Raw genomic sequence first — 23,172 nt, forward strand, 5'->3', positions numbered from 1 at the left:
CACGTTGAAGATTTTTTCTGTTCCTCTGTTAATTTATGAAAATTCAGCTTAAACAGAGATTTGTACGTTTTGCGGAGGAATAGGAAGTTCTGGTAAGTTATCTACTATATTAAAATACAGTTAAATTAAGCAAGCTATCTGGCTCAATTATGAGACTATAAACACACTTGATACAATGCATTACATTCCCAGGCAAAAGAGTTTTCACAGATTCCAAGGCCAAAAAGGACCATTGTGATAATCTAGGGTAACCGCCTGTTTAATACATAGAAGTTCCCCAAAATGATTCCTAGAACATATTTTAGAAAAAAATCCAACCTTGATTTTAAAATTATCAGCGATAAAGAATCCACTATGACCCTTGGTAAACTGTTCCAATAGCCAATTCCTCTCATCATTAAATATGTGCACCTTATTTCCAGTCTGAATTTGTCTAGCTTCAACTTCCAGCCACTGAACCATGTTTTACCTTTCTTGGATACATTGAAAAGCCCATTATTAAATATCAGTTACCCATGTAGATACTCTCATGCTATAATCAAGTCAACCATAAACCTTCATTTTGTTAAGCTAAATAGATTGAACTTTCACTAGAAAGCAGGTTTTCTAATTCTTTAATCAATCCTGTGGCTCTTTTAAATTTGTGATCACATTTTAAAAACAATGGGAAAATAAACAACTGTTAGAAAAAAAAATCGGTTTGACAAATCTGCTTTACTTTTAAGATAGAGCTGTGGTTCTCAAACTGTGCATCAGGACCCCAAAGTGGGTCGCAACCCCATTTTATGGGCCGAAGCCCAAGTGATTCAGCCCTGGGCAGCAGCGCTCAGGTTACAGGCCCCCTGGCTCGGGTTGAAGCCCTTGGGCTTCGGCTTTGACCCATACCCCGCACAGGGAAGTGGGGCTCAGGCTTTGGCTCCCCTACCAGGGGCAGTGGGAATCAGGTGGGCACAGGCTTTGGTCCCCTGTCTTGGGGTCATATAATAATTTTTGTTGTCAGAAGGGGGTCGCAGTGCAATGAAGTTTGAGAACCCCTGAGATGCACAAAAAATGTTATTTTAGTCTTAAATACACCAGTAAAAAAATTAACCAGTTAGATTTTATTTTACATTATTGTAATTTTGACAGTACAAGTACAGGAAGAGGATAAAAATCATTGAAAACTGGCACTAGCCTACTAAAATTTAGTTTTAAAAGTTACAGTCCTATATTTTACTGTCAACATGTTACACGGAAGTGAATTTTTTAATTTTGTTTTTCTTAAATCTTAGTAGCAACAAAACGAAGAGCAGCGGACTGTCAAGATTTTATTGCCAGGGACATTCCCAAAGAATCTCCAGTTCCCTAGACTATTTTGCATTTTAACAAATGTTAAAAGAGCAGTGGGGCCATCCATTGCCACCACCTTTTATGCCATTTAGTGCCTGATCCCCACTCATGTATTTCGACTCTTTATTTCAGTATTTTTCTGAGAAATAAAAGGACAACCTGAGATATTAAAAGAAATAATGAAGGGCATGCATGTGTTGAGTATTTTACAAAAATACAAATATTCATTTATAAGAACAATCTAATTAATAGTATGGAAAATTGAAGATTTCCAAGCAGCAAGCAAAGGCACCAAAAGTTAGTGTCTCAAGTTGAAGTCTGAAAGTTCTACCATTATGAAGGCTTCTACCATTATGTGAATTGTTCTCAGTTCCGTAGACTCTAGTTGCACTACATTTAGGCCTGGTCTACAATACAAAGTTAGGTTGACATAAGCCTACTTGTGCATTTGTCTACACTTAATTTGTCTCCCACTGATGTAAGTGTCCCATTATGTCAATGTAATAACACCAGCTCCCTGAGTGGCATTAAGTCATGCTTGATGTTCAGATGTCAACACAGAGCAGGTGTAGATACTACATTACTTATGTCAACCCTAGAAGTCCTCCAGCAGCTATCTCAAAATGTCAAACACTGACTGCTCTGGCCACAATTGTGAACTCCAGGGGTCACATACACCACCAGCTCTCCCTCAAAACCCCATTAAAACCCCTGCAAATTTTTGAAATGCCTTTTCCTGGTTGTACAGGGTGGTGAGCACACCTCTATCTGCTTTCCACTGTTGTGTGAAACTGCCAGGCTGACCATGCTGGCTACACACTCCAGATGCACTCCTGCCTAGAGTACACAGGAGATAATGGATCTCTTGGGCCCGTAGGAAGAAGAGACTGTGCAAGCATAGCTCAGAACAAGCTGTAGAAACACTGACATCAATGAGCAGATTGCTTAGGGGATGCAGGAGAAGGGGTGTGTCATAAATATAAAGGGAAGAGTAACCACCTTTCTGTATACAGTGCTATAAAATCCCTCCTGGCCAGAGGCAAAACCCCCTCACCTGTAAAGGGTTAAGAAGCTAAGGTAACCTCGCTGGCACCTGACCCAAAATGACCAATGAGGGGACAAGATGCTTTCAAATCTGGAGGGGGGGGGGCGGAGAGGGAGCAAAGGGTTCTGTGTGATGCTTTTGCTGGGAACAATCAGAAATGCAAGCCTTCCAACTCCTGTGAAGTTAGCAAGTAATCTAGCTAGAATGTGTGTTAGATTTTCTTTTGTAATTTAAGGTTTTGCCTAGAGAGATTCTCTATGTTTTGAATCTGATCATCCTGATTTTACAGAGGTGATTCTTTTACCTTTTCTTTAATTAAAATTCTTCTTTTAAGAACCTGATAGATTTTTCATTGTTCTTAAGATCCAAGGGATTGGGTCTGTGTTCACCTGTACCAATTGGTGAGGATCATTATCAAGCCTTCCCCAGGAAAGGGGGTGTAGGGCTTGCGGGGGGGGAAGAGAGGGGGGGAGAGAAAGAAAATATTTTGGGAAAGACGTCTCCAAGTGGTCTCTTTTCCTGTTCTTTGTTTAAAATGCTTGGTAGTGGCAGCACACTGTTCAAGGACAAGGCAAAGTTTGTTCCTTGGGGAAGTTTTTAATCTAAGCTGGTAAGAATAAGCTTAAGGGGTCTTTCATGCAGATCCCCACATCTGTACCCTGGAGTTCAGAGTGGGGAAGGAACCTTGACATGGTGGCAGAGCGGTGGGATCATTTTGAACTAGAAGCACAGCAGGATTTTAAAATGTTTTGTAAATGGTGATTGCAGCTGTAGATTCCGTCTCTCTGCCTGAGGGACAGAGTAGCAGCCATAACAAAAGGTTTCAGAGTAACAGCCGTGTTAGTCTGTATTCGCAAAAAGAAAAGGAGTACTTGCGGCACCTTAGAGACTAACCAATTTATTTAAGCATAAGCTTTCTTTCTGACTCTCGGATGTAAAATTAGTTAAAAACAGAGAGGTCAGGATGACAGAATACAATGTTCAACGGAAGCTGGAATTAGCCAGATTTGAGGCTGAGGAAAGACAAAAGGAACATGAAAGACTGACAGAACTCAGACAGATGGAGATGGATGCACAAGCGGCCAAAGAAAAAGAAATCGAGGCTTCCACACCAGGAGAGCTGTGAAGGAGAAGGAAAAAGAAACGGAGGAGAGGGAAAGAGAGAGGACGCATGCTGAGGAGGCAAAGGAAAAAGAAATGGAGGAGAAGGAAAAAGAGAGGAAGCATGCACTGGAGATGGAGAAGGCAAAAACTCAGCAGAATATACCGAATAACCCTAACAATCCATCCCCAACAATCCACAAATGGGAGCGACTATGTCCACAGTATAATGAATCCAGTGATATTGCTGAATATTTTCTCACCTTTGAGAGACTGTGCACACTCCATCAAATTCCTGAAGCTCACAAGATGACCACATTGGTTGCAAAATTGACTGGAAGAGCTCTGGACATATTCAATAAGATGCCTACTGAGGAGGCTTCTGACTATAATAAATTCAAGGATTTTGTTTTAAAACAATTTCAAGTTACACCTGAAACTTACAGAGTAAAATTTAGAGCCCTTAAGAGAGGACCTGGACTAAGTAATGTGGCTTATGTAAACCAGATGACAGGCCTGTTTGATAAATGGCTCAACGGAAGGGATGTAACTAGCTTTGGAGGAATATGGAATTTGATGATACAGGAGCAATTCCTGAATATGTCCAAGAATGATATAAAACAGTGTTTATGAGATAAGAAAATGGACTCAGCAGGAAGTCTTGCTTCTTATGCTGATCAATACGAGCAGTCCCAGACCGCCAGAGAGGCAGGGCAAACTGGAACAAAACAGGTAGAGGGAGGAGAGAGGAACAACCCTGCTCGCAGTGGGAGCGGATACCAGAAGGGACACCCTCAGGCCACACCCTACTACTGGGGGCAGCCCAAGGCCCCAACTACACCCCAAGGAACACTCCAGAAACCTTATCGTCCCACCACACCGTTCTCCAGCAACCCACCTCGCCCCAGTGACCTGTCAGCTGAACGATGTTTTAAATGTAACAAGCCAGAGCATGTAAAGGCTAACTTCCCCAAGAACCCCAATAGATTACAGTTCATTGCACTGGAATCACACCAGGGGTCCTCAGGACCAGATGCCTCCCAGATACCCTCAGAGCAGAGGGAAACCGTGACCGTGGGCGGGAAGAAAGTCACAGCGTGGAGGGACACCGGAGCACAAGTGTCTGCTATCCATGCTTCCTTAGTGGACCCCAATTTAATCAACCCAGAGGTCCAAGTGATGATTCAACCCTTCAAGTCAAACTCTTTTTACTTGCCTATAGCCAAGCTGCCGGTCCAGTAAAAGGGCTGGTCAGGAACATGGACTTTTGCAGTCTATGATGATTATCCCATCCCCATGCTGTTGGGGGAAGACTTGGCCAATCATGTGAAGCTAGCCAAGAGGGTGGGAATGGTCACCCGCAGCCAGGCTAAGCAAGCTGTCACACCTAGCCGTGTTCCGTAAATTTCTACCAGGACCCGGTCATGATGGAACCGGACCCCATGACAACATCTGCAACAGCAGTAGTGGATCCAGTCCCAGAGACCCAGACAGAGCCAGTCCCAGATCCAGCGGAACCACCAGCACCGAATCCAGTACTTGCAACCCCAACGTCAGAGGGCCCCACCGAACCTGCACTGGCACCAGCAGATAACCCGACAAGAGGTTCAGCTGAAGCCTGAACCCCAACATGCGGAGCGGAGTGCACCAGCGGAGAGTGGTTCACAGTCAATGGAAACAGCCCCATCACCTGCACTGCTTCCAGAGGGACCAAGCCCAGGTCAACAATCCAATGAGGAACTGATGTCTCCAGCATCAAAGGAACAGTTCCACACTGAAAAGGAAGCAGATGAAAGCTTCCAGAGAGCTTGGATAGTGGCACGGAGCAACCCACCGCCTCTCAGATCTTTTAATCGATCCAGGTTTGTTGTAGAAAGAGGACTTTTATACAAGGAAACTCTTTCTGGTGGACATCAGGAAGACTGGCATCCTCAGAGACAGTTGGTAGTTCCAACTAAGTACCGGGTAAAGCTCTTAAGCTTAGCCCACGATCATCCTAGCGGCTATCCTGGGGTGAACAGAACCAAAGACCATTTGGGAAAGTCGTTCCACTGGGAGTGAATGGGCAAGGATGTTTCTACCTATGTCCGGTCTTGTGAAGTGTGCCAAAGAGTGGGAAAACCCCAAGACCAGGTCAAAGCCCCTCTCCAGCCACTTCCCATCATTGAGGTTCCATTTCAGCGAGCAGCTGTGGATATTCTGGGTCCTTTTCTGAAAAAGACACCCAGAGGAAAGCAGTACACACTGACTTTCATGGATTTTGCCACCTAATGGCCGGAAGCAGTAACACTAAGCAACACCAGGGCTAAACGTGTGTGCCAGGCACTAACAGACATTTTTGCCAGGGTAGGTTTGCCCTCTGACATCCTTACAGATGCAGGAAATAATTTCCTGGTAGGAACTATGGAAAGCCTTTGGGAAGCTCATGGGGTGAACCACTTGGTTGCCATCCCTTACCATCACCAAACAAATGGCCTGGTGGAAGAGTTTAATGGAACTTTGGGGCCATGATACGTAAATTCGTAAATGAGCACTCCTATGATTGAGACCTAGTGTTGCAGCAGTTGCTCTTTGCCTACAGAGCTGTACCATATCCCAGTTTAGAGTTTTCACCATTTGAATTTGTATATGGCCGCGAGGTTAAGGGGCCATTACAGTTGGTGAAGCAGCAATTGGAGGGATTTACACATTCTCCAGGAACTAACATTCTGGACTTTGTAACCAACCTACAAAACACCCTCTGAACCTCTTTAGCCCTTGCTAAAGAAAACCTGAAAGATGCTCAAAAAGAGCAAAAAGTCTGGTATGATAAACATGCCAGGGAGTGGTCCTTCAAAGTAGGGGACCAGGTCATGATCTTAAAGGCCCATAAAATGGAAGCGTCGTGGGAAGGGCCATTCACGGTCCAAGAGCGACTGGGAGCTGTTAATTATCTCATAGCATTCCCCACCTCCAACTGAAAGCTTAAAGTGTACCCCATTAATTCTCTGAAGCCCTTTTATTCCAGAGAATTAAAGGTTTGTCAGTTTACAGCCCAGGGAGAAGAGGAGGCTGAGTGGCCTGAAGGTGTATACTACGAAGGGAAAAGTGATGGTGGCGTGGAAGAGGTGAACCTCTCCATGACCCTTGGGCGTATGCAATGACAGCAGATCAAGGAGCTGATCAAGCGACACTCATGTCTGACCCTGTGCTAAGGGCCCCAGACTTTGACAAACCATTCCTAGTAACCACAGATGCGTCCGAGCGTGGTGTGGGAGCAGTCTTAATGCAGGAAGGACCAAATCAAGAGTTCCATCCTGTCATGTTTCTCAGCAAGAAGCTGTCCACTGGTCAATCAGTGAAAAGGAATGTAATGCCATCATCTACGCTCTGGGAAAGCTACGCCCATACTTTTGGGGACGGCGTTTGCACCTGCAAACTGATCATGCTGCGCTACAGTGGCTTCACACCACCAAGGGAAATAACAAAAAACTTATTCGGTGGAGTTTAGCTCTCCAAGATTTTGATTTCGACATACAACACATTTCAGGAGCTTCTAACCAAGTGGCTGATGCACTCTTCCGTGAAAGTTTGCCAGAATCAACTGGTTAAAAACGTCCTTGAGATGTGGAAAATACTGTTTGTCTTCATAGAGTTAGTAGTATATTTAGAGGTGCATGTGTCTTATTAACTCTGTTTTCTCCTAGAGCTCCAGGAAGAAATCACAGCCAGTGTTTCACTCTGTTATTTGGGGGGCATGTCATAAATGTAAATTGAAGGGTAACCACCTTTCTGTATACAGTGCTATAAAATCCCTCCTGGCCAGAGGCAAAACCCTTTCACCTGTAAAGGGTTAAGAAGCTAAGGTAACCTCAAAATGACCAATGAGGGGACAAGATGCTTTCAAATCTGGAGGGGGGACGGGGGAGGGACAAAGGCTTCTGTCCATCTGTGTGATGCTTTTGCTGGGAACAGATCAGAAATGCAAGCCTTCCAACTCCTGTGAAGTTAGCAAGTAATCTAGCTAGAAAATGTGTTAGATTTGCTTTTGTTTAATGGCTGGTAAAATAAGCTATGCTGGAGGGAACGTATATTCCTGTTTTTGTGTCTTTTGGTAACTTAAGGTTTTGCCTAGAGGGATTCTCTATGTTTTGAATCTGATCACCCTGTAAGGTATTTACCATCCTGATTTTATAGAGGTGATTCTTTTACCTTTTCTTTAATTAAAATTCTTCTTTTAAGAACCTGATAGATTTTTCATTGTTCTTAAGATCCAAGGGTTTGGGTCTGTGTTCACCTGTACCAACTGGTGAGCATTATTATCAAGCCTTCCCCAGGAAAGGGGGTGAAGGGCTTGGGCAGGGGGATATTTTGGGAAAGACGTCTCCAAGTGGTCTCTTTCCCTGTTCTTTGTTTAAAACGCTTGGTGGTGGCAGCATACTGTTCAAGGACAAGGCAAAGTTTGTACCTTGGGAAATTTTTTAACCTAAGCTTGTAAGAATAAGCTTAGGGGGTCTTTCATGAGGGTCCCCACATCTGTACCCTACAGTTCAGAGTGGGGAAGGAACCTTGACAGGGTGCAACAAGGACCAGCAGCAGTGCCGCGTGAAAGCCAATGAACTGCAGCAGACATACCAGAAAGCCAGTGAGGTCTAGTCGATCGGGTGCTGAGCTGCAGACCTGCTGCTTTTACATCAAGCTTTTTGCCATACTTGGCCAACACCCCATCACCACCCTGCATACCACCAGGGATACTTCCAAGGACCCCAAGTTACAGGCCCCTGCTGTGACCAGCAAGGAGGGATAAAGGAACAGGTGAGCTGGGGGTGGGGGTGGGGGGGTGAGCCAGGACTTGTTTTTGACTCCACTGAAATCTAGTCAGTCCCAGCAGGCGAGCCAGATACAGGAAAAAGAACCTTGGGTGAGTGTGTAAATGCATTTTCCATTACAATGATGGCACCCCCAAATTAGCAAGACACAGCTAGCAACTTTTACTTAATTTATTTGCACTAGAAGAGGTACTGGAACAACAAAAAGAGAGTTGTTATCTGCTTTTCATTCCCCTCTAGAGTTAGGCAGGGCAGTTTGTTTATGTACACAGGGATGACCCTTGAATCCTGAGAGATGTTGATGAAACTTCCACAGAAGTACACAGCAATCCTCTATCGAAAGTTTTAGGGATGGCAGCCTTATTTCTTCCTCCACAGAAGGACACTTTCCCTCAGCGATTACTGCAATGGGGCCTGCAGAAATTAACAGGCTACTGGCATAAGAGGACGGAGCTCATCTGATAACCCTTGTGTCTGTCTGTCCAAATTCAACAAACAGCCGTTCCATTCCACCCTCCACCCCTTTGGCAAATTTTCTCCCATGGCTTCACAGATATTATGCAGGACACAACAGGCAACTATAATCAAGGGGATATTTTTCACACAGATCAATCCAACGAGTAAACAATGCCAGGGACACTTCAATCTATCAAAAGCACATTCAGCTATCACTGTGCACCTGCTCAGTCCGCAGCTGAATCTTTCTTTGCTGCTGTCAAGGTGGCTGGCGTACGGCTTCATGAGCCAGGGGAGCTAAGGGGTCAGCTGGGGAGTTAAGAAGGAAAGAAGCAGATGTAGGGAGCCAAGTATGCACACAGACAAGCAATATAGTAACTACAGCAGCTGTCTGCTGATGTAACTTGAATTGGCAAGCTTTGTAGTGTAGACATGGCCTGAGACTGGAAAGCTTTACGTTGTTTAACCAAATACTACGCAGTCAACAGCACCAAATACATCAACTGTTTCAGTACTGCAACAGCAACATGATGTTCATTTCAACACAACCCATACAGACTATTTCAGGATGGGAATTTCAAAGTAAGGAACCTAACATTTGATTCTTAACACAACTGTATAAGAGGACAAAAGGCAGATATACCTGCTTGCAGCTGTGGAGTCTTTGATTTTCTTTCCCTCTAAAGAGGCTAAATGTTGTTCCAAAGCATCAAGAAGACTGCTTGGTGCCTGCAAAAGGGCAGTGAGGGCATAGATATGAAAAATCCAAGACAAAACCAGGCACCAGCTAAAAAAAATAAAAAAGAAAGGTATGATCCTGTCACCACAGTGCCAGAGAATGCAACTGAGGGTAACCGGACATGGTCTACAGCTCAAAATATTGACATCACAGTATTTTGGCACTAAGAACATAATAAATTGAGAAAAGTATTTTATATTATCAAGTGGTACAATATCATCCACTACTATGCCAGTTCTATTAATCATGAGTAGGCCCCTACCAAATTCACAGTCCATTTTGGTCACTTTGATGGTCATAGGATTTTAAAATAATAAATTTAATGATTTTCAGATTTTTAAATCTGAAAATTTCACAGTATTGTAACTGTAGGGGTCCTGACCCCAAAAGGGATAGTGGGGGCATTGCAAAGTTATTGTAGGTGGGGTCATGGTACTGACACCCCTACTTCTGCACTGCTGCTGGCAGCAGCACTGCCTTCACATTTGGGCCGCCGGAGAATGGCATCTACTGGCTGGGAGTCCAGCTCTGAAGGCAGAGTCGCCGCCAGCAGCAGCCCAGAAGTAAGGATGGCATGGCATGGCATTGCCATCCTGACTTCTGTGCTGCTGCCTGCAGAGCTGGGCCCTCGGCCAGCAGCCACCACTCTCCAGCCGCCAAGCTCTGAGGGCAGCACAGAAGTAAAGATGGCAATACCATGAACCCCCTACAGTAACCTTGCAAACCCCATCGCACGACCCTCTTTTGGGTTGGGACCCCCAGTTTGAGAAACACTCATCTCCCCTGTAAAATCTGTGTAGTACACGGTAATAGTACATACAAGATCAGATTTCACGGTGGAGACCAGATTTCCTGGTCCGTGACACATTTTTCATGGCCATGAATTTGGTAGGGTCCTTCTCATGATTGCTCCTATCAAAAAAAAGAAAAGGAGTACTTGTGGCACCTTAGAGACTAACCAATTTATTTGAGCATGAGCTTTCGTGAGCTACAGCTCACAAAAGCTCATGCTCAAATAAATTGGTTAGTCTCTAAGGTGCCACAAGTACTCCTTTTCTTTTTGCGAATACAGACTAACACGGCTGTTACTCTGAAACCTAGCAAAAAAGAAATCCATGAAAATGTTGGAAAATAAACAAAGAAAACAGACAATTGAAATGAGTAGTCTGTGCCAACTGAGATTAAAAAGGAAGCTGTACCCATCTGAAGCAATACACACATATATATACACAAACTGAAAGTCTTAACAAGTAATTAAATGGCACTTTGAAGCCTTCTGCTTCGAGTAGCCACCTTGCTAAGGGATCTCATTTGTGAAAGCTGCATTACGTGAGCCTCTGCTACAAACAGATCAGTTTCCATCATACTTTAAAATTGGTTTTAAACTTAGGAATTTCATGTTTATTCAAATATTTGATTTTAATTCTCTATTTTCTGCTCTCAAGATGACATTAATTTGATAATCGTAATATATTGCAACTGTAATTAGTTTGCATTTTCATACATTTCATCGTGGAATTTGTGAGTGAAAGACTTTCTGGTTAGAGTTCAATTTCGTCATGACTCATCTAATAATTTAAGAATATGGTGATAATGTATGCAAGAAAACCAATACATGACTCCACATTTTTCTGAACATGCAAAGAAAGAAAAAGAAAGATGTATGCACATATGCATAACAGTTTATGTACCTGAGAAAGATCTGGTATGTCTCCTCTGTCAATTCCAACTTGCTGTAACAAAACAGATTTATAAGCTTTAGAACTGACTACTGTTTATTTAAAGATTACTTGTTAAAAAGCAGAAATCACATTAACATGATGTCATGCAAGAAAAGAAAAAATCCCCTATACTCTTTTTAGTTTACATAATTTGAGCTCTAGTAAATTTTTAGATTAAAATAGATGTAAAAAAAAATCAAAGGAAACCTATGTAAAATATATGTATATGTTTGGCTGTAGTGAGTTTAAAACGTTATCAAATCTAACCTAGGGAGGTGGTAGAATCTCCTTCCTTAGACGTTTTTAAGGTCAGGCTTGACAAAGCCCTGGCTGGGATGATTTAATTGGGGATTGGTCCTGCTTTGAGCAGGGGGTTGGACTAGATGACCTCCTGAGGTCCCTTCCAACCCTGATATTCTATGATTCTAAGTTTGGAGTGCCCTTCCTGATGGTCCACAGGAGAGATTTTGAGAATCAAGCAGGTGATGGTTTGTGTTAGAGAAATGCTCTCATGAATCTCCGTTCCTTACAAAGTAGTTTATAGAATGTAAGCACTGAGAACTACTGACACAGTATGTAGTTGGAAGTACAAAAATAGTATATTGCATTGATACAGCCCCTTTTACCCTCCAAGTTCCAGATCACTCTACAAGCTATACAACATAGACATCTTAACTCAACAGCCATCTCTGTTGTAAAACATCATATGGGTTTCACAGTGCAGACTGACACTACACAACAATTTAGAACCGTAAAGTGATAAGTACCAAATCTGACAAACTGCAGCAGGGAGAATTTTAGATAGGCAGAACATAATTATCCTTTCTGGAATTTGACCAGGACACTTAGATTAGCACTTTACTGCTCAGACTGAAATCTCTTCTGAAGGACATTAGTTCAGCAAAGCTTCAGAAGAATGTATGCTACAACCCACTGAACCAACAAGAAAAAACAAAAAAAAAATGCACTGCATGCAACAGAAGTTTTTAGATGCTGTAAAACTCCTTGTGAAATCCCCTATTATCAGCTTCAGCCATTGCTTTCTGATTTAATGTTGATCCTCAAATTCTTTCATCTCTCAAGTTTGACATAGCAGAATTGTTGGTGCAAAACAAAAAAAGGGCTAGACATGTCTCAGAAAGAAAAAGACCACCACACACACACTTTTCTTCTTCCGAATTTTACTTTTTAAAGAAGACTAAGCGGAGCATATTTTGTGTGTGTATACAAGCTAACATGCAATATCTCCCTGGACCACAGTAGCTACTAGCCTCTTATACAGTAGGAGATTTATATATTTATTCTTGTATCCTCTTCTCAGCAAAGAACAGCTACTTCTCAGCAAAGAACTGTTGAAAAATGTATTTCTTTCAATATGCAGGCCCTTAATGAGCTGGTCCCCTTCGTATTAAACTCTGATAAAATGCTCCTTGATAGACATTAAATCTGCCAAATGGAAAGGAAACGTAGCTGCTTTATCAGAGTTAAGTATTTTATAAACTGTTTGAGCATGAAGGCAATTCTGGCCCAGTTAAGATTTACCTCTGCAACTTTGAGAAACTCTGAGATCCTTGTCATTCTAGTGAGGAACTTCTTATATACGTCAAGGCCTTCTTTGCACTGGTTTTTTTTCATGTCAAAGTATTTTTCTGAAAATGGGAAAAGTATTCAAGTCACGTAAGAAATAAATATACTGTATATATTTTAAACATGTACAAGTAACTATAATGCAAGACAAAAGTTACTTCACTCGTCACTGTGAAAAAGGAAGTATCTGCAGCCTTGTTTCTTCACTTTTCAACATTAATGGTGGAGGCAACTATGATGCCGCATGAGAGGGGGAAGAGCAGGCAACATTAATATTGGTGTCAATGCTTATGCTGGCCAAGACAAAGACAAAATTAAATGATTTTTGTACATTTTCCCTTTCTCCGACACTTGATGTTTTTGGTTCAATCTCCAAAAATGTTTTAACATGGTTAGAGATTTTAGTACATGTATCTGTATCTGGAAATCCCAATGCCAAGCCACAAGGTTATCTGACAAACAAAAAGTTGGTCAAATAGGTGGAGTTACTAAGCAGGCTGTTTACAGAGACAACTGTAACAATGAACACAGATTAACTTCCTCCCACCAGTTAAAAAAACTAAAGTGGGTGTGGCAGAATTGAAGCTGCTTTGTAATTTCTGAATACTGATGTTGACCTGGTTACTGGGATTTTTACTCTGCAAACACTTGTGGGTTGCTAGGGACAATGCTTGAACTGTTAGCTTTGAAGATTTTACCCTACTTCCCAGCCAACCTGAGAAACCAGTTTTGGACTAGAAAGGCCAAAGCCCAGGAACACAGGAAAAAAAACCATGCCAGTTAAAAAAGGCTTGTTCCCTCAAGATAAAACAGAGGTTGGGGGAGCCAGAATGAGACCAACATACTGGGGTTCCTGAAGAAGTTAGATCTGCCTAGTTTACTACCAGGAATAAGATGCTAAAATAAGTCATTCCTTTTAACTTAAATTTTAATATTACTTACAGGTTTAAGTTCCTCTGTCCCTCCAGTGTTTTGGCACATGAAAAGATATAAGTAATTCCGCTTTTAAGGCATACTTAATGTATAGGGTCCTACCAAATTCATGGTCCATTTTGGTCAATTTCACGGTCATAGGATTTAAAAAATCGTAAGTTTCATGATTTTAGCTATTTAAATCTGAAATTTCATGGTGTCATAATTGTAGGGATCTTGACCCAAAAAGGAGTTGCAAGGTTATTGTGGTGGTTGCAAGGTTATTGTGTGTGGGGGGGGGAAGGGCGGGGTGGTGTTACGGTACTGCCACCCTTTCTTCTGCGCTGCTGCTGGCAGCGGCGCTGCCTTCAGAGCTGGGCAGCAGTGGCTGCTGGCTGGGAGCCCAGCTCTGAAAGCAGCGTGGTGCAGAAATAAGGATGGCATGGTACGGTATTGCCATCCTTACTTCTGCACTGCTACCTGCAGAGCTTGGCCCTCAGTCAGCAGCCACCACTCTCTGACCACCCAGCTCTGAAGGCAGCAGTGCAGAAATAAGGATCTCATGGTATGGCATTGCCACTATTACTTCTGTGCTGTTGCTAGCGGGCGCTTGGCCAACAGCCACTGCTCTCTGGCCACCCAGCTCTGGAGTCAGTGCAGAAGTAATGGTGGCAACACCATGACTCCCGCCCCCTACAACTCCCTTTTGGGTGAGGACCACCAATTTAAGAAATGCTGGTCTCCCCCGTGAAATCTGTAAAGCACACAAAAAACAGATTTTATGGGGGGAGACCAGATTTCACGGCCCGTGACACATTTTTCATGGCCATTAATTTGGTAGGTCCCTATCTACGTGATAGATCACGGGTCAGCAACCTTTCGGAAGTAGTGTGCCAAGTCTTCTTTTATTCATTCTAATTTAAGGTTTCACGTGCCCGTAATACATTTTAACATTTTCATAAGGTCTCTTTCTAGGAGTTTATAATATATAACTAAACTATTGTTGTATGTAAAGTAAATAAGGTTTTTAAAATGTTTAAGAAGCTTCATTTAAAAATTAAATTAAGATGCAGAGCCCCCCGGACCGGTGGCCAGGACCCAGGCAGTGTGAGTGCCACTGAAAATCAGCTCACATGCCACCTTTGGAACACTTGCCTACCCGTGATAGATCATGCTATCATTGAGAGCAGGTACTCGTTTCACAGGGATGAGCAACAACATAAAAACCTTCACAGCCAGCCAAATATCCAAATATAATACATACAAAAGATTATAAACACCGTTAGAATTAAGTTCTAACTATGGAAGCTAAACTCTCTATGCTTCTTTAACAATTATCACAGTGGAGAAAAAACTGTCAATTTTCCTATTTGATTTTGAGTCGAGGTTCTCGGTGACAGGAGGAAAACCAGTTCAAGGAAAAATAATTTTCTATGCCAAAAATTCTTGGACTTTGTTTTTAGGAAATTGCATACTTTGGATTACATGTAAGGAAAGTACTAACAAGGCAAAAGAATCCTTGGCAATAAAGCTGTCCCAAAAAACTGAAGATTTTTTTAAAGCAGTACATGAAGATAGAATGTTTTGCCTTATTCTTTAAAGATCCAAACAGCTGTAAATTCTGAAAAAATTTATATACCCTTGTTTACTGAAAACACAAAGAACTAATTCTGCAGAGTAGAGTAATATTTACCCAGAAGGTTAATAATTCCTTCATTATAAGCTGCAAAGAGTCTAATGGCATCTTTGAAGAGAAGCATGAAGGCAGCATTTATTACACCATTTGTAAGCTCATTGCTATTGACCTAGGGAGATTAGAAAAGAAAGTTAGCTCATCTGGATTGACATTTTGTCAGAAAACTTCCAATTAATAATTACATTTCAATATTCTACCCAAAGACATGCTTTCCATTAGCAAATGTACTGTTTATAGAACATGGCAGCATTCCAAGTTAAACGGAACTTCTATCAGCATCAAAGATGACAAGTTAAATAATCAAAGAAAAGCAGGTCAACAAAAATACATAACTAATATATCACATATTTAGAGGGGCCAAAAGAATAATTAGAGTAAATTTTGTTTATTTAAAAAACTTACTGAATGCATGTACCCCTAAATGAACATTAATGAAGTGGTTGTCTTATTAGGCCATCAGTACTTCAGGTTAAGCATACCAGGCAATGTTCCAGGTATATTTTGCTCTTCAAACGAACTATATTAGACTGGACACAACAAGTTAAAAATATGGAAGGGAATTTTACTTTGTACATATTGCATCACTTGTTTTCATAGCTTGTGAAAAGCTGTGGAGGAAAAGTCCAGCTGTGTTAATTGACAGTGTCTCTGATGTGTGAAGAAATTAAACTTACATTGAAGTCAAGAAGTGCATCCATCTGATTTTGTATAATTGGTACAGTTTTAAGGAGTTTTTCTGTGTTCATTGTCCTCATGACTCCATCAGCCCTATTATGCAAACAGAAAACAGAAAACAAACCACCAGTTGGATTATGAAAGAATATTTTTATTAGGAATATGAAACACTGGAGCATATGAAACAGATCAAAAGAACAGCAATGCTAGAGGCAGCATATTCAGACGACTGAAGTAAGTAACCGGAATGCCTTGTAATATTCAATTTGTCTGGCCAAAAGAATGGCAATGATTGTCCAGAAGAGCAACATCCAGCTCTCCTTGGCCAGAAGACAGCACACCTGTTACGGGGTCTTCAAGGACTGATCTTTATTCTCCGAGACCAACAGAAATAGCCATGCTCAGAACTATTACAATGTGATCTATGATGCAAGAGGTGGCTATAGAAGTATTAGCAGCATTTTAAAAAGCTTGTTTCAAAGACAAATTTTAAAAAATTCTAAAAAACTCTTTTCAAATTAGCTTTTGAAACCTATTTCTGAAACAGAAATTGCCTACACTTTTCTAATTGCCTAAATGTTGTTTCAATTGTAAATCTAGGGTTATTAGTGAAACGTAAAACAGCAGTCAAATCAGTGTGACAAGATCTTTTAAAGCTTGTCTCTCTCACCAACAGAAACTGCTTCAATGAAAGATACTAACTCACCCACCTTGTCTCGCTAACATCTTTTAAAAGCATTCATAAAATGTAGGATTATAAATACATTGTCTGGAAATCTGAAGTTACAGGAACACTGAACAAGATCTTACAATTATACTTGACAAGTTTTTTTAAATAAAATAATTGGATTTTTTTTTTAAAAGAGAATGTCAGTTATCTGTGTCTATTTAACTTTCATTTGGCTGATATTTTAAACTAGATACCCAGAGAAGACACAAAGGCTAAGAGAAAAAGAAGGTGCCCTAGGAGGAAACTAACAACAAAAATTGATAGTAAACATTTGCTTTCTACACTACACGGACTTAAAAACAACATTCACTTTATGTAAAAAGGCTTGATACCAAAGTCAAAACTTCTACCTCTTATAACCTCTCGCTTGTTCAAACTAAAAATCAGAATCCACTGGACTCTCTGTAGCACAAAAGGCTGAGGATTATTACAGCTGGAAAAAGCCAAACATGTCAAGGAACGAACACCAGCAATAACTTTCTCCTATTAACAGAATTCCTTACAATTAAAAACAGTCCTTTTGCCTGTTGGTCAGGTGGTGAAAGAATGGTTAACTACCCTATAGTAGATGTGCTTCTTCAAGAGGGGTGTCCACAAGGATCACACTCTTGGTGCACTTGGACCCCAGGTGGACATGGGTGGGTTCTTTTTGCTAGTAGTGTGTGTTGGGGCCACAGCTGCACCCTAGATATTCTTGCCCACCCCAAGGGCATAAAAGACAGATCAGGATCAATCGTCCCTCAGTTCCTTCACCAATACAGAATCTCAGAGGAGTACAACTTTGCAGTAATGGGGAAGGAGAGCAGGTCATGGAATCCACGTAGACATCTCTAAGAACCACAGTTGCTGTAAGTAACCATTCTCTCCAAGTAATTGTCTATAGGGATTCCACCTTAATACCATTAGATCAAGCGTATGAAGTTTAGCTTTCCCAGGGTGTGAGCCAGACTTGTGGAAGAAAACTGGGAGATGAATAAACTTGTTCATCTGAAACATGAAAAAAACTTTGGGCAGGAACATGGGATGAGGCCTTTTCTTATGGAACCCTAAATAAGGGAGATCCGCCCTGAGTGCCTGAATCTTCCCTACCCTTCAAGCTGATATAATGGCAGTCTTCATTGGTAGGTTATACAGGGAACAAGTTGCTAAGAGCTCAATGTGGGGGACCCTGAATCCTGTTACATTGAGGACCCAGAAGGAGGGGGAGCACAAGCTGGGGGAGAAACATTAATAATGCACTCAAGGAATCTAGCCAGTGTAGAGCAAGAAAATACACTGCAGTCCTGGAAAGAAAGGTGATTTGCAGATACTGCTACTAGATGAAGCATTACGGAACAAACCAAGTCCACATTGTTTCAGGACTAGTGTATAGTCCAATATTGCTGAATGGGTGTTGTTGAGGGAAGACAGCTGGTGACAAGATGCCCAAATAGAAAGCCTCTTTCATTTATGAAGCTAGCTTAGTCTAGTTGAGGCTTTCCTGTTTTGGAACAGAATATTCTAAATTTCAGATCCACAGATTCTTTTGGGGGATGTCAGTTATATCTGACAGTCTAGATCATGGCTAACAAAAATGGGTCCATCTGTAGAATTTGATGGTTCTCAAGGCTATTGGGCATCAAAGGCAAAGTGACTGCGGGCTACACTGAGAGGTTCACCAGATCTGAATGCCAGAATTGCCTGGCCCCATCAGGGCGGTCATGATTATCAATCATGCATCTTGTCTCAGCTACCTCATGACTCTCTGTAATATGGGAGTTGGAAGGAAGACATATCTCAGGCCTGCCATCAGGGGATGAGAAAGACATATGACAGGGAACCTGCACTGGAAACCTCCGTGGAGCAGAATACTTGGCATTTCTTATTCTGGTCTGTTTGGATATCCCCCCTTGGGAAAGACGCTCTGCAACACTGGGCTCTTGACCAGTCACCTGTGGTTGTCTGAGAACTGTCTGTTGAAGTGATCTGCTAGCGAGCTCTGAACACCTGAAAGATGCAGGGCCAGTGGCATGGTCCAGTGATGAATACACTAAGCCCAGAGCCAAATGGCCTCCTGGCAGAGTGGAGATGACCTAACCTCTCTGTCTGTTGACATAATGCATAGTTGTGGTGCTATATCAGCCCTGGAATAGCAGATCCGTGCAGTTGAGACAGGATGCTTTGCATGCGAAGCAGATGGCTCAGTTCCAGGACATTTATGTGCAGATGAGCTCCAGGAAGGGACCACAGGCCCTAAGTTACAAAGTGATCTAGATGAGCCTCCCATCCCTGGGTGCAGACATGTGTCAGAGTTTTAGTTGGTAGAGGTGCAGAGAAAAGTACAACGTTGCACACCTGCAATGGGTCTTCCGCAGTTAATGTGGACAGGACTTCTTGTGGAATCCTGACCAACATGGCTATATGGGGATCTGCTGCATAGATGCACTGATTTCAACTGCCCTTTCCTGGAGACTAGGCAAAGTCTGGCAAGCTGTCTCAGAAGTATGAGGCTGTATGTCCCAGAAGTCTGAGTCATGGTCTTACTGATGTCTTTGAGAGAGCTTGTAGCTGATCAGGTCTATGGTTTGGAGTCTTCTGGAAGATAAGCTCTTGCTGACACTGCTTCTATGAGCTCTAAGCTTTGAAATAAAAGTAAGTGTGGGTATTTCTCCACTGATTTTGAGGCCCTATGTGGCAAAGAGCTTTAAGATCACCTACAGAGGTGATACTCCCTGGATCAATCCATTATCGAGGTAAGGGTAGACCTGGATTCCTTGCCTCCTTAAGCGAGCTGCTACCACTGCCAAGTACTTAGTAAACACTCTTGGGAAGACCAGTATCACCATCTCGAGTTTGAAATGATGAACAAACCCGTTGAGACAAATGCCCAGAATGGGACACCAATCTTTTTTTCTCTTTGGTATGGAGAGTTCACAATCAGGGGATTTTATTCCCATTACTTTAAGAAGAGAGTCCATCTCTTGCTTCAATAGTATCTCGGGGGATAAGGTGGCTGAAGAATGCAGGTGGATGCCTAACAAGCATGAAAGGTTAGTAAAAGGAGTAATAAAAATTCTCTTTTTAAGGCATATAGGCAAACAAAGTTAACTACTTAACAGCTACATTAACTATTCACTCTCACCAACTATAACACAGTCACAGAGAAGCAGGACGACACTGCAAGGGTTCCTTCTTGCTGCTGCAGGAAGTAGAAACTGAGGGATGGCTGGTCCCACCCTTTATACCACTGGTGGGGGTGGGGGCAAAAAGACATCTGGGGCACAGGGTTGGCCCCAGCAAGTACTGTTGGCCAAAAGAACCAGATCTTGTGTCAATAGGGAACATGAGCACCAAGAGCAGAATCCATGTGAACATTCACTTGAAGCATGGTTAATTTATTGCTTCAACTACATTAGAGCCACCATGGCTTTAACGTATGCCATATCTAAAGCAGTTGCTTAACCAGCAGTTAGCCATTGTATGTCATAGATACATAAATTGATCAGGTGTCTTCCCCCACTCCCCATCCCATAAAAGGCATGATGGTCATTCTGTGTAATTACCATTATACATAGTACATTATAGTACTATGGACTGTACAAACAGCCACTTTGAGAGTGGCATGAAGAAGGAACAGACAGTACAGCAAGGTATTTCACATAAATGCCCATCTCCATTATCTTCTCAAATGAGAAGTGTAGTTAAACACCAATGGTGCCAAACACAAGACAGCTTTCTGGCATATCAAGAAACATTTTATTGGCCAGATCAGGTAGCTACCACCAGTTGCTTCAATCCGATGCACAGACTGATTTCCGTTTCATTTTTTTCAAAAGACAGTGCTCCCCAAAATTTCTGAAGACACATTACAACTCAACTGCACTGACATTTTTGGTGCATAATGCACAGAGTATTATTGATCAATACCAGTGAAAAGATAACCAACTTGGTTATCTGAGAACAGCTTGTTAGTATGTACTGCAAGCCACATCTTAAAGATGAGAAGAAAAAAAACTACAGTTCTTACCCTCTTTTTACTTTGGTGAAGTCAAAAGCCACTTGTCTGTAAGAAACTGCTTTTTCATTCAGATACCTACTATACCGTCTGATAAATGTGGACATGTCATACCCTAAAAGAGAAAAGGTTTCAACAGCTTATCTTTCCTCCAGTCAATTTTTATACAAAACCAATTATTCTGACTAGGCAATAAGATACACACTTGTAAACAAAAACAATCTATAAGTTTTCCCTTAATCCACCAATATACAAAAAACTGTTACAAAAGACTGCTGTCAATTTTTTTTGGCACATTTAAAAATAGTGTGCTGTTAAGAGCTATACACTGTACAGCACACACCCTGAAAAATCTCTATATATTATGTGGCAAATATCTAGAGATGTCACAATACCGTGTAATTTCCTTTATCATTTGAAGTAAACGATCTCCTGGAAGTCAGTGAACAGATTAAGTATTTTTACATAAATTTGTGGCTCCTAGCATAGAAAGTGCCTATATATGCTTATTGATTTATTTGTTGTAAGATTTCTTAATTAGCATACATATATGTACAAAAGTATTATGTTTTCAGAGCCAATCTCAAAGTCCATACATACTCTTTTAAAAGTTAATACAGCAAAATGCACTGAACTAAATTGACATTAATAAGTGGGGGTTTGCACACGCAAAGATTGTAGGATTAGACTGACGTATCTTAATTACATCCAAAAATATTTCCTATGGGTGCAGGCCAAGAAATCCTATCCTCTGCTTTATTCCCCAGAGGAAACACTGGAGTTAGATGGTAAAGGTCTCTTTTCATATTCTATACCAGTCTCCCCTTGAAAATTAAGTCTCAACTTGACAGTTTTGAGTCATTTACCACAATGAAAACTGCTGTCCACAGCCATCAGCAAGAGTATGTATATTATACTACAATTATGGCAAAACAAAATTGAAGCAGCTATATAAAGTAAAAAGTTGGAGACAAAATGGCAATTTCAGTACACGCAAATGAATAACTTTTTAAGAATGGCTCCAAGCATGAACAGAATTACATGCAGCAGTGGGGAAATCTGGGAATAGGGACCAGTATCTGTTTCTTGCCCGATACCTACTTTAAACAAAGAGACATCTGACTGAAACAATTACAGTTTCAAGCAATTGGTCCCTACTACAGCATGTACAGGAGTTCATTTAGTTTTTGCTCTTTTATTTTCAAAAAGAAAAAGGAGTACTTGTGGCACCTTAGAGACTAACCAATTCATTTGAGCATAAGCTTTCATGAGCTACAAATCACTTAATCGGATGCATTCAGTGGAAAATACAGTGAGGAGATTTATATACACACAGAACATGAAAAAATGGGTGTTATACACACTGTAAGGAGAGTGATCACTTAAGATGAGCTAATACCAGCAGGAGAGCGGGGCAGGCGGGGGGGGAGGGGAAACCTTTTGTAGTGATAATCAAGGTGGGCCATTTCCAGCAGTTAACAAGACCGTCTGAGGAACGGTGGGGGGAATAAACATGGGGAAATAGTTTTACTTTGTGTAATGACCCATCCACTCCCAGTCTTTATTCAACCCTAAGTTAATTGTATCCAGTTTGCAAATTAATTCCAATTCAGCAGTCTCTCATTAGAGTCTGTTTTTGAAGTCTTTTTGTTGTAATATTGCGACTGTTAGGTCTGTAATTGAGTGACCAGAGAGACTGAAGTGTTCTCCGACTGGTTTATTAATGTTATAATTCTTGACATCTGATTTGTGTCCATTTATTCTTTTACGTAGAGACTGTCCAGTATGACCAACGTACATGGCAGAGGGGCATTGCTGGCACGATGGCATATCACATTGGTGGATGTGCAGGTGAACGAGCCTCTGATAGTGTGGCTGATGTGATTAGGCCCTATGATGGTGTCCCCTGAATAGATATGTGGGCACAATTGGCAGCGGGCTTTGTTGCAAGGATAGGTTCCTGAGTTAGTGGTTCTGTTGTGTGGTGTGTGGTTGCTGGTGAGCATTTGCTTCAGGTTGGGGGGCTGTCTGTAAGCAAGGACTGGCCTGTCTCCCAAGATCTGTGAGAGTGATGGGTCATCCTTCAGGATAGGTTGTATATCCTTGATGATGCGTTGGAGAGGTTTGAGTTGGGGGCTGAAGGTGATGGCTAGTGGCGTTCTGTTATTTTCTTTGTTGGGCCTGTCCTGTAGCAGGTGACTTCTGGGTACTCTTCTGGCTCTGTCAATTTGTTTCTTCACTTCAGCAGGTGGGTATTGTAGTTGTAAGAATGCTTGATAGAGATTTTGTAGGTGTTTGTCTCTGTCTCAGGGGATGGAACAAATGCGGTTGTATAGTAGAGCTTGGCTATAGATAGATGATGGATCGTGCGGTGTGGTC

General features: G+C 41.8%; 1 protein-coding gene across 9 annotated transcripts in view; it reads right to left on the minus strand.

Annotated features, from left to right (window-relative positions):
* Positions 1-23,172, minus strand: part of PICALM (phosphatidylinositol binding clathrin assembly protein) — a 115,040-nt gene that overhangs the window by 53,591 nt on the left and 38,277 nt on the right. For all 9 annotated transcript variants that reach the window (XM_048841481.2, XM_048841566.2, XM_048841516.2 and 6 more), the window contains exons 4-9: positions 20,806-20,908; positions 16,069-16,162; positions 15,392-15,503; positions 12,742-12,848; positions 11,170-11,211; positions 9,383-9,468 (exon numbers count right to left, since the gene is read on the minus strand). In XM_048841481.2, the coding sequence (XP_048697438.2) occupies positions 9,383-9,468; positions 11,170-11,211; positions 12,742-12,848; positions 15,392-15,503; positions 16,069-16,162; positions 20,806-20,908 (544 nt within the window). The remainder of the gene's footprint in view (positions 1-9,382; positions 9,469-11,169; positions 11,212-12,741; positions 12,849-15,391; positions 15,504-16,068; positions 16,163-20,805; positions 20,909-23,172) is intronic.

This window comes from Caretta caretta, chromosome 1, assembly GCF_965140235.1.
Source record: "Caretta caretta isolate rCarCar2 chromosome 1, rCarCar1.hap1, whole genome shotgun sequence".
NCBI classification, from domain to species: domain Eukaryota; kingdom Metazoa; phylum Chordata; order Testudines; family Cheloniidae; genus Caretta; species Caretta caretta.